Source organism: Halictus rubicundus, chromosome 10 (assembly GCF_050948215.1).
Source record: "Halictus rubicundus isolate RS-2024b chromosome 10, iyHalRubi1_principal, whole genome shotgun sequence".
Taxonomy (NCBI): Eukaryota; Metazoa; Arthropoda; class Insecta; order Hymenoptera; family Halictidae; genus Halictus; species Halictus rubicundus.
The window spans coordinates 9,962,548-9,975,066 of NC_135158.1; the positions used below are offsets into that span (position 1 = coordinate 9,962,548).

A 12,519-nucleotide genomic window follows, 5' to 3' on the forward strand; every position below is an offset into this window, starting at 1 on the left:
CAATTTTACACAAATATTTATGCAAATTATATGCACTGTAATATTTGCACGATTATATGCACATTTAAATGAATCTTGGACAAATGTGGAATTCCAAATTGGATCAGGAAAGAAAACTATTAAAATTATTTTTCGTGCGAAGAGAAACTGTGGACTCAACAGTTTTGTATCAAGCATAGAAAGGAAAATATTTATATTTTAAGTAATAGCATTTTGAGTAATAGGATAACAAGATGATATAAATTTGATTTTTGCCGCCATATACGCGGCATTGGACCCAGTAAGTGAAAGTGCCGCTTATATGGCGGCACTGGTACGTTAAGGATTAACATTATGTGGAAAGTAATAAACAAATGTTCTAATTAGCAACGAACTTGCAGGTTCGCGTGAAATTCGGAGTACGAGTACCAGGAGCGGCGCCCGAGATTCTACCTAAAACGAAATATTCGTCCAACAAGAAAAGAAAGAAAAAAGAAGAAAAATTAGCGAGTCGTAGGGAAATTAAAGCTGTAACAAAATACGCTACACATAGAACTGCAGAGGAGTTACAAACGAGAAAAAAAAAAACAAAGAAGACATCTTTAAGTACAGCTTTCGAGCGTGTAATAGAGCCACATGTCTTTCGATTATTAAAGCTAGTGACGGGCTAGAGTAAGACTTTAAGTAACCAAGTGATCGTTCAAAGGGGGAAAAAGGAAAGATGAAGGGAATCATCAGCCGTCGCCACAATAGAGAAATTTTTGCAGATGAGTTGGAAGCATATGGCCTTGTGTGTAGCGTGTGGAGAGCAAAAAGAAATTAGGGGAAGAGCACCTTCTTGCGGGGCCTTGCGCGCGAGGCCGGTCGAAAACTAAGAAAAGTGTTTCGATGCTTAGCACACCTCGATTCGCGGATTTTTCGCGAGGGCCGTTGCGAAAGCGACTCGAACCCGAGCGGAAGAGCACGGAGAGACACGAAAGAGAGAGAAGAAGGATCGAGAAATGAAAGATAAACAAGAAAACGGGGGATGAAAGAGTTTGTGGCTGGGGAACCGTGGTAAAAAAAAAAAAATAATAAGATTTCGTTGAAAAATGCTTCTTCGCCGTACCGTCCAAAGATATTTCGTTTCTCCCAATTTCGAGTGCTCATTTTTGTATAGTTTATGCGACACGTTGGAGTCTAGTAATGCTGTTGAAAGTTCACCTCGTTCATTTTTGCGGTCCGCCGGATGTATTCGAATTTTATATACACGTATATGTATATTGACGGACTCGCACATTCACGCGAGCGTTTCATGTTGTTCGATTAAATGTTTCTTAACGCGTATTTAAATAAAACGATGAGAGAGAGAGAGATAGAGAGATAAAGAGAGAGAGAGAAAGAGAAAAGAAAACACACATACACAAACACACACATACACACACAGATGAATAATCTCGTAACGCTAAATGGTCAACTTTTTAACGTCCGGCCTGTATTCGTCCTCGTCGAAGCAGGACTGACGCGAGACTGGGGGAGGGGCGGGGGTGGGGGTGGGTTATAGGAAAATGTTTAAGGGATGAAAAGTATTTCGCCTGTATGCCGATGCGGCCACGCGTCGAAACTAACTGTCGTGTGTGTACTTAACCCGTGATCGTTGTATTTCATTCGCCTAATTGTAAGTAACGTGAATGATGAACGTCAGGCCTACGCGAGGAGCGCTAATGGGATACTTTTTTTCGAAATCTCGAGGTTGGGGCGCCTGAATCGATGATCGTGAACCGTGGGTGGGGGAGGGGGAGGGGTGTGCGTCGAAATCAAACTTAACTGGCCACTCGAGGCCCTTCTACCGTCACCCCCATAGAATAAGAGGTGGCCTTGAACGTACAGTTAAATTTGCAACTGCGCTAGGGGACACGATTCTAAATTTTCGTTGCTACGTAGATATACACAGACCAACAGTGCTATTGTGCTAATCAATACGTCATCGATCCTAGGAGATACGCGAAATTCGTTGGAGGACGAATGATAGTCGGATTGAAGAATTGACGTGGTTGATCGCGAATGCGGAAAACCTTCAGCTCGTTTTCTCGTGTATAATCGTGACAAGAAGCGTTACCGTTCGTTTTTTTCTTTTTTCTTTTTTCTTTTTTTTTTTTTGTTATCGTGTGATCGTCGTCTCCGTGAAGTATAGTTCAATGTTGTTCGGTTCTATTCGAATGTGAATCGCGGCACACGCTTCACTCTATTAGCTGAATTCTTCGCTGAATAAGAGAATTCCTTAGAAGATCCGATACTAAGACGTGGTCGAAGTCAATTCTTTCTATAGTCCGGCTAAACACGTAGAAACCAACAGAGTGTCTTATCCATGTTGTGACCATAATTTTTCAGGATTACACTAATTGTTTGGATAACCTCCGAATAGGATAAGAGTCTACAGACGTTTTGTGCAGGGCGATTCACGCGACTGTAACAAGCCAGGGCGTCTTTTTCGCTTGAAATTTGAAAATAAAGTTCCACGAAAAAGGTGAATGATTAAAAGTCGACTACATATTAAACAATTAGAAAGCGGTTGCACTAATTGTAAATGTTCGGAATGTAATGAGGAGGCGTTTGAGCATCCCCTTTTTATTTAAAAAAAGAATAGTGCAACTGCTACGTGTGCACGCATATTTGGTCCACTTTTAAATCATTCACCTTTCTCCTCCAACTTTTTTTTCCTAATTCCGACCAAGCAAAAGGCATGGCTTGTTACAGCTGCATGAATCACCCTGTACACTCAATTTAGAGATATTTTAGAACAAGCTTTTTTCCGACCATATTTATAGCGAGTGTTCAGGCCGCCCCATACTCGTCAGTTAGCGATAGCCCTATGAATATTTATACACATATTGACAGTGTCACTGGCAATATACGTACACGTATAAATCCGCTAGGTCATACGATCGTTTTCGTTTCTAGGCAAACAGTTTACGTCCTAAATTACTTAATGTCACCTGTAGCCGACAGCACGTACCTACGTAATGTATATCATACAGCGATCAATCAGTTTTACGTTCGACACACTGTTGCATTTGCACCGCGGAACATGAACAACTAACTCATGAAAGAAGCATTATGCGAAAGGCCACTGTGGCTTGTGGTGGAATGACAAAATCTGGATTCTCGTATCGAAATTAATTTTTATACGGTAGAACCTCGCTCGTTGCATACTAGCGATCCCCACCATGGAATCTGGAACACGTGGTGCGGGTTGCGGCGGCCATGTGATATACCGAGCAGCTTAGGGGAGTACGGAGAGTGGAAAAGTGGGGGAACGGATCGCGCGATTGGTTACCCCTTTCGTTGCGCAACCTCGACTTTTGCACGCGTTCTCGGTCCCGTTTCGTGCAACTAGCGAGGTTCTACTGTAAATATTATCCGTATCGCAGATTATTTCCCCTTGAAAATTGATATACTTCTGTTTAATACGTTTTGTTGTACGTTTGGAATGACAGTTTCTAGAAAGCTAACGCATCAAAGTTACATTATTAGAATTTTGCCACGACCACGATGGCGTTTTGTATGAGGAAGCCTTAGTTATAAAAAAGCAACGAACACCTGGAACAAGAACGACGCACATTTTTAAAGCATCATGACAGACCGATCTAACCACGTGACGGTGGTATCGCAATCCTCTGATGGTGACCATGAGTTCATACATAATACATATATCGAAGAACGTTTTGTATGAGACCCATATAGAGTTTCCTTTATTCACGAAAGCCGGACGTGTCCGAGGAGTCATTTTAAGAAAAATAAAGTGAGAAAATAATTAAAAAAAAAAAAAGAAGCGAAAAAGAGGAGTAAGACGAAGAAAAGAAACAAAGAATCACGTTATAATGAAAGTTCCACCGATGGTTAAATTTTCATACTTGCACGAAATTTTGATATAAAAAGATCCGCATCAATGTGACATACCTATTTTTAATATGCATACGTCCTTATTGCATCCGCCGAACAAAAAAACGGACTTAGGTCACGCAAGAAACAACGTTTCTCTCCAATCACCGTTCTTCGAGCACCATTGTTTTCCGGGGGCCCTGTTATTGTTGATTAAACGATCGACGCTGTGCTTATCGACGGTCACTCGATGGTTTATTTCGATTTTGAATCTGATCCACGCGAAATTTGGATTTTGGACGGATCGAGATCGATTAACTGCTCATAATCACTGAAGAGAGTTATCGCTGTGTGCGGAAATTTCGAGCTGCTTTCTTACCATATGTATATTTGCCAAGAAAGTTTTGTCAAGTCTAAAGTTAGTTAGACAATGAACTCGTGTTGATTTTCCTTCGTGCAAATCACCCAATCAACCTACAATTGTAATTACAAAGAGTGAATTTAAAAACATTTGGTTGAAAATTAGATTAGTGTGCATGGATCATTGGCTTATGTTCTCCCAATATCATTTGAAGATAAGATATACCGAAATACTTATTTTTATCTATGTGTAATACAAAATCGTTCGAACTCTTCGAGCAAATTAATTTTGGCTCGAACAATGTTGGTATTTGCTTTATTGTTGAGCTTGAGCAGTTAATTGAACGTGTTTCGACTAGCATTTATTTCTGATCATCACCGAACGCTTATTTGGCAATGAATACAGTGCCTATACGTACGCATGATTGAGAATGAAGCGATGAACCTATGAGTTACAAAAGTGGCGTATGATACTGTCGGATGTTGCACGATGCTACTGTTGTACAGCAATTGTTATTTCACCGTATTATTGTACACGCATAACACCGACACCGAAGCGTTTGTAGCTGCTGGCGCCAATCGTGACTGACAGTTCGAAAATGTTCGGCCTAGCTCAAGTCAGACTATGTACGTTGATCCATAGGTGGTAGTCTTTCTTTTCGTTGATATATTCATATGTATAATTATGTTTCGTTCACGAGCGTAACGATTTAAGAATATGCTTATATATTATGAAGAGAACAAAAATAAAAACGCTACGTCACGTGTGAACATTTGTGACTGAGTATTATATGATAACGACACGATATACATAGTACGCAAGTCGTATCAGTATTGTTTTTTCTCCTGCGATGAGATTGTTGATTTGTCGTCTTAGTGCTGAACAATCATTCAGTATATGTGCAAGCAGATTTTGTTACCGAGTACATTGATGATTATCAGACATTTGTAAATAAAGAAAGAAATTCTACACGTCAACCGCGTTCTTATTCTACCGTTTACCTCCTAACCAATTTTAAAAAATTCTCGTAGGAAACAAAGATATCCTTCCACCTCGTGCAAAGTACAGTGCAAAAGCGCCATCTGTTCGGAACTTGTTCCACGTGACAATAATGGGGCCCTAAAGCCTCAACAAGCAACGAGCGCATGACAAAAGAATACATTGGGTGATTAGTCTACTCATATACCTCGTCTGTGGTCGTACGAACAACTTTGAAAACCATCGTGTCGTTGTGTTGTTATCTCGTGTATTAGTCCCTGAAACCATTAACACCCGCTTTACAGTTCTGCGGGAAACTTTCGTGATGCATGGTTACGTTCTGCTTTAACACGAGACACATTTTAAAAGCATAGGTACGTGTTTAATAATTCAAAGACAAAGTGAGAAAGAAAACTCTGTTGGAAGTGACAGAGCGAGATAGAATTACAGAAAGAATGACAGAAAAGGATTCGTGATTAATTTCTTACGATAAATCCTACATACCAACATGTGTGTTTCTTTGTTTCAGATAGACATGTCTGCTTTTGGTTTAAATATTCTGAAGGATTTTGTAAATAACAGTTTTCAAGGCAAAGAACCATGGCAAATAGCCGCCACAACAAGTGTAACTATCCTCACAGGAATTTGGCTGTGGAACTTTGTTTTCCAAGATGAAAGTACAAATTTTATTTAAAATTTTGAATATTTAAAGTATTATTTCAACTGTGCGAAATCTATTTAATTTTGTTTTATAGGCCTTAAAGAAAGGGGAAAGAAGAAGCTCTTTAGTTTAAGAAATCATATACCTTATATCAGAGACAAAGTCAATCAGGAATTGAATAATATAAATTTATCATTCGAGAAGGAAGCCGTGCAAAGAATGAAACATGTTCCATTCGTTACAAAGCTTCCAGATAATGGGTTGAAGTCGGAAGAGATATTAGAAAAAATAAAGCAGTGTATCCGATTAGGTAAAAGAAACAAAAAAATTAACTTATTTTCGTCCGTACTATATACAAATATCTATTTACTTCTGTTTAGGTGATTATGATTGGAAAAGCGGCAAAGTATCTGGAGCTGTGTACAGGATTGATCACGAACTAGTAGAATTAATGGGAGATGTCTACTCATTTGCATCTTATACAAATCCTTTGCATGCTGATGTCTTCCCGGGTGTGTGCAAAATGGAAGCAGAAGTAGTTAGAATAGCATGCCATTTGTTCCACGGGGACGAAGATTCTTGTGGCACGGTAAGCACTTATAAATGTTAATGAGCATAGTAAAATACAATAAGCTTTGTTTTCTAGATGAGTACTGGCGGTACAGAGTCCATTCTACTGGCTTGCAAAACATACAGAGACTATGCAAGACACGTAAAAGGCATCAAGAAGCCAAATATGGTAGTACCAAGTACAGCTCATTCTGCTTTCGACAAAGCAGCTCAGTATTTAAACATTAAAGTTCGTTGTGTACCTGTTAATCCACATAGTTATACAGTTTCTATCAAAGACATGGAAAGAGCTATTTCAAGAAATACAGTAATGGTAAACCTCGTGCTACATAACTTTTCAATTAAATTGATAAACATGATATTAATGTAGCATGTGTGGAACAGTTAGTCGGTTCAACTCCTAATTTCCCATATGGAACAATGGACAATATTGAAGCCATTTCTAAGTTAGGAGTAAAATACAACATTCCAGTCCATGTTGATGCCTGCCTTGGTGGATTTCTGCTTTGTTTCATGCCTGAAGCAGGAATCGAAGTGCCACCATTTGACTTCAAACTACCTGGAGTTACCAGTATATCAGCTGATACACACAAGGTATATAAATAAGAGAATTATACAGGGCGTTCAACCTATTACTAGTCAGCAGTTTTCTTGCAAATAATAAATATTCGAAAAAAAATGAAAGAGGAAAAAGTAATACTGTTTTCTGCAAGAAACGTAATGGTCTATGTGATTTTTTTTTGCAGTATTTTTTAGAAATGAAGATGACCTTCAATTTTTTAAATGGAATACTATATATTTTCTATATATAACTCTATATATTCATATTCGTTGACTTTCGCATAAATGTAAAATTTTGTTTTATTTTTAGTATGGATTTGCTCCTAAAGGATCTTCCATTATTCTTTATAGAAGTAAAAAGTATAGGCATCATCAATATACTGTATCAACTGACTGGCCTGGCGGCATTTATGGATCGCCAACAGTAAATGGTTCAAGGGCTGGTGGAATTATAGCATCGTGCTGGGCCACTATGATGTATTTCGGTTACAATGGATATTTAGAAGCAACTAAGAAAATTATAGAAACTACTAAATACATTGAACAGAGGTATGTGCTTTGATTTGTTAGTTTTTCTTTCTTTCTGATAATTCTGGGAAATCCCGATTTTTTCGACAGCCCGTCTCGGTATCGGATAAAATTCTTGCACACCTCTATCAGTAGGTAGATATATTTACAACTGATTACAGACTGAAGACAATGGATGGAATTTTCATTTTTGGTACCCCTGCTACCTCAGTTATCGCTCTGGGATCAAACGATTTTGATATTTATAAGTTATCGGAAGCTTTAAATGTGAAGGGATGGAATTTAAATACACTTCAATTCCCTAGCGGTATACATTTTTGTGTTACTCACGTGCACACTGAACCTGGCATTGCAGACCAATTTTTGAGCGATGTTAAGGTGGAATTGAGCGTTATTCTGCAAAATCCAGAAGTGCCCGTACAGGGAAAGGTAAATATAATTGATAAATGTTGCTGTAAACATTGCAATATAAAACTAACTGTGTTCTAGCTTGCTATGTACGGAATAACGCAGACTATACCCGATAGAAGTATTATTAGTGATTTTACAAAATGCTATTTGGATTCCATGTACTACACACCCAAGGAAGAAACGGTGATCAGCAATGGTCCACAATAAACTATTATTAGCACAATTTGTTTCAGAAGATTAACTTTAATCCACGTTGTCTTTTTCTACTAATGAATTACTATTACGAACGATGTGGTGTGAATTGTATGAATGTTTTATCGTGATTTGTTTCTGAGAAAGAAGGATTTATTTTGTTGCTGCTTAAATTGCGTGTGTGAAGATGCAGTGAAAAAAAAACCACGTACAATGCCATTGTATAATATTATTTTCGAATTACCTCTACATATTACATTGAACCGATGTAATATGAAAATAAACTTACTTTGTACAATAGATTTTTTGCCTCTGTGAGGAAACTTATGAAAGTACAAAACGTTATTTTAATCGAGATGATTCCTTTTTGTAAAGCATTTCGTAGAAACAAATAAAGAATAAAGCATTACGATATAATAGCAGTATCTTTGTATATTTTATACAGTACTTTGTTACACTTGTTTTTATAACACGAACATTTTATAAAAATCTGTATTTATAGTTTACTGTCGTACGAAGATGTACTAAACTGAAATTAACAATTATAATAAAGGAACTACAAACACAATGCAAGTATTTTTACCTATAGTAAGTTTATACGGATTTAAAAAGTGAAGTTTGTATTGATAAATTTGTATTGCATCCATGGCCATTCCTTTAAGGGGTAATTTTTTAAACTAAAATAAGATAAAAATAAAGAGCGCCGAAGATGCGCTTTTAAGTAAAAGATTAAAACAATTTAGTCGAGCATTCGGTCTATGTATACTGCGACATGAGAAAAATTTTATCGAGGTTCAGGGATTATTTATGAGGGCAAATTCCGCTACGATCTCGTATCGCCGACATTCTTACTCGATCTTCTTGAGATCCTCCTATGAATCCTTCAAACGATATCAGTTATTCAGTTTCATTACCATTAGCGTTACTTATTCATTAGTGTTGTCCCTTACGGCTCCATCCACGTTTACCAGAATACTGTAGTGGATGACATATTTAAAGACGAATAATATGTTCAGAATTTTGAATGTGTTGCGAATATGTTCATAGTATTATAGAACAATATTATATATTTGTTATAAAACATCACGTTCATTTATAAATGATAAATATGTTAATAAACGAAGATTAAAATCTCAATAAGGTGATTAGGCTCACAAATAATTTAAGTTGTGTCTTTGTAAATTTGGTAAATTTTAATTCTTTAAAATTTAATCTATTTTCTTAATTTTTTAAAGTAATTTTAGTACATATAATAACTAATGAAGCACACTAGTTTTAAATGTAACGATTTTTAATATCAACTATAAATGATGAATTATCGATTAACTTCAAATCCATATAATAAAATATTTATCTCATTTTCAAAACTGTTCTCCACTGGAAAAATAGTAATTAAAGAGGAGAACATTGGAAAAAAGCAATCAACGTAAGTATCTCCAAGAATTTCTCATCTTCATTAATCACTGAACTTAAGAATTCTTCTAGCCAAAAATTAATTGGAAGAACGAACGGATAACTATGACAGTAACATATATTATGCGAACCAAAGGCGAATAAAGACATTAAAAGAGTTTAAGAATATCATAGTAGTTACACTATTTCAGACTTATTGAAATTAGTAAAAAAAAAAAAAAACTCATTTTCATGCTACTTTTTACGATTGTGAATCTCGATTCATATGTACCGGGATGCAAATTCAAAATACCGAGATACGTTTCGCGACACGGCTGACAAGATATCCAAGAGCCTTCTGGGATTGAGAAGTGTCCCTGGAGCGACTTGCTAATTAATAACGAGCAACTAATCGCATGCGTTGAAAGGGTAGAAACTGGTTTGGCACCGTTTTACATGGAATTTCGGTTTACATAAATTAAGGAAGGCACTACGAGCGAACGGAGTTCGGTCAGTTACACGGACAGCCTTACTCTGCCGGTTATATCAACATGTTCACGAAGACCTGATGGATACGTTCGCTATCACGATGAAATTCAGATATCAGCGTTATCGTGGATGGTCATCTTGGCACGCTGCCAGTTCCTTCAACGCCAGGCGAGAATTCAGACTTGGTAATACTGTCCGGTGTTAATGACCTCTTAATTCCACAACGACGCCGAGCGATCGAACCGCAGGCTTAATTTACAAGCATGTATTTTTAAGAAGTTACTTCAACCCTCATACGTTCCCCTGACATAGTTACATAATAGATTCTATCACAATACCCATTTCTGCTTTACATTTATTCGTGACCCGTCGCGGCAGCGGTGGGGATAAGCTCGAGCGACAAAGTCAAGCCGCATAGGTACCCTCATCCGAAATACGACGAAAGCCGGTCCCGAGCCACCGTCTTATATCGGAATAAAACTGTAGTAATGAAATATCGGTGTGGGTCAGGAATGACTAGAACTCGCACGAGTCCGAGGGTTAATAATTACCTTCAGTAAGGTGTAATTAGTAATAGAGGGAAGACATTTCTATTTTGCTCCTGTTTCTGGAAATTGAAGCAGAAAATTTTTATTTCGCATAAAAATCCGCGGTCTAGTCGTTATTTATTTTGCAATTTTCCCTCGCCGAAATAACTTGTGTAAACAATGCATTACGAAACAGAAGGGAAGTGTTTGGTCGAGGAGTTTGGAAACGCCTTCTGTGTTTTTCGGTCCGGCTACACGCTTTCCCTTTCTACTAGGGACGTTCAATCATCGGTAAAGACGCGCGCGAATATACAAAATAACATTCGAAGTAGCTCCGGGACATAAATTTGTACCGGATAAATAAGCCGCACGCCTAATATTATCTGCCAGTGAAACCGTCTATAAGTAGAATTAATGGTAACGTGGCAAAAACTGATACAGCGGAATACTGTGATAGAGTTTTCGGGATGATGGAAAGATGATGCAGTAAAAACCGGTACTTATTTATTAAAAAAGGGATCTGTGCCTTCCTGTTAGTCTGCGGATTATGGCAAAAATAAATAGGTGTAATTTTGAAACGGGAGACAATTTGGAAGAATTTAAGAGCTTCACTGTGTTACAAAAATTATTAAATAAATTTTAAAGAGATTTCTGTTTGTCTGCTGTTCATTGCGATCGACGCAAACAATTTTTATTCCACATAAAAATCCGCTGCCTACTTATGGATAATCGTGTTCACCACAATTGAAATGGTACTTTTTAAGAAGTACGGGCACCGTTATAAAAAGAAAAGTACGAGCCGCTAATTAATGTTAGGTCGGACAAAATGTGCGAAACAACAGAGCGAATATTGTACTACGTGTCGCGGGCCTTTGGTAGTTTGCCCCTATACAAATTGCACGAATTCGCGAAGAGCAGAATGAGAGTCGCAGTAGTGACTACCGGTGTGTGCACAAGTAATTGAAAATATTCCGATCATACTGTATCGACCGGTCAAAAGCCCGATAATTTCTGATTGAAACTTCCTCTTGGCAATACGGTTATTGTTATAATCGTGCTATCCGGCTCAAAGACGAGAGATTTCTCTGTTGATACAGTATTAGTTCCAGCTCGTTTTCCTGTCACGTACAACCGTTCGATTAAGTTGATTATTTTCCGACAGAAGTCCGTTGCCGTGAGCACGAATCACTAATGGCGCGTCAGTTCATCCGAGCGGAGAACAAAAGTCGCAAGTTCGGCTGTCTTCCAAGGAAAATGCAATTTCGTTTCAGACAAAAGAATAAATGGAAGCTGAATGCTTCGGCTTCGTCTTGCGAAAAAACGAATAATCAATTATTAAATGGTTTCTCGATGACGTCTTTGATAAGCTCGCGGCACTCTGAGCAAGCACGAAAAAGTAATTTCGCTTTGAATTTGCATACGCTTCACTGATAACTGGCAATGGTTTTCTCTACATTACCATGTGCATTTACACGTGGTTTTTAAATTTTAAATATGTATACCGAATGACTTGAGTGACAAAAGGACTTATATACAAGAAAGGTACGCCATAAAACGTCCTCCGTTGATAACAATTTCCATTCGTTCGCTGAACAGCCAGGCGTATTTTACGTTCGACATTTGATACATGTCGAAAGACATAACGAATTGATTACACTAAATCTATATTGTTTCGCGATGCGATATGTCATGTCGCAATTGGTCAAAACTCGTGGCCAATATTTTATAAATAAATTGCTCGGGGAGCTCGAAATCGTAGATATAAATTTTTAGAAGTATTAATAATTTCCTAGAAATTGTTCAAGATTTTTGCCATCTCCATGCGAGCGTTTCGGAACTTGTACGGGAAATAATCGTTCCGATAACACGAGTTGAAGTCGTTTATAAAATCACCCGGAAATTGTACAGCTACTTAACGGCAAACACAGAGGTCTAAGTAGATGATTTTAATACGATAATGGAGGGTTGCACCTATGCTGGTGACTCACGTTAATGTTAAACGAATGAAA

General features: G+C 37.7%; 2 protein-coding genes across 5 annotated transcripts in view; both read left to right on the forward strand.

The window, feature by feature from the left end:
* Positions 1-2,452, forward strand: part of Tusp (WD40 superfamily protein Tusp) — a 69,810-nt gene extending 67,358 nt beyond the window's left edge. For all 3 annotated transcript variants that reach the window (XM_076794955.1, XM_076794956.1, XM_076794957.1), the window contains exon 16: positions 381-2,452. The gene's annotated coding sequence lies outside the window, so the exon portion shown is untranslated. The remainder of the gene's footprint in view (positions 1-380) is intronic.
* A 2,884-nt stretch (positions 2,453-5,336) lies between these two features.
* On the forward strand, positions 5,337-8,670 carry Sply (Sphingosine-1-phosphate lyase). 2 transcript variants are annotated; one of them, XM_076794973.1, is made up of 9 exons: positions 5,337-5,553; positions 5,709-5,856; positions 5,935-6,150; positions 6,221-6,429; positions 6,487-6,723; positions 6,795-7,004; positions 7,282-7,520; positions 7,661-7,928; positions 7,989-8,670. In XM_076794973.1, exons 2-9 carry the CDS (start codon positions 5,715-5,717, stop codon positions 8,115-8,117), a joined length of 1,650 nt encoding a protein of 549 aa, XP_076651088.1. In that variant the 5' UTR covers positions 5,337-5,553; positions 5,709-5,714; the 3' UTR covers positions 8,118-8,670. The 2 variants fall into 2 exon arrangements, with proteins under 2 accessions (XP_076651088.1, XP_076651089.1); XM_076794974.1 differs by having other exon boundaries at positions 5,713-5,856.
* Positions 8,671-12,519: the final 3,849 nt, after the last annotated feature.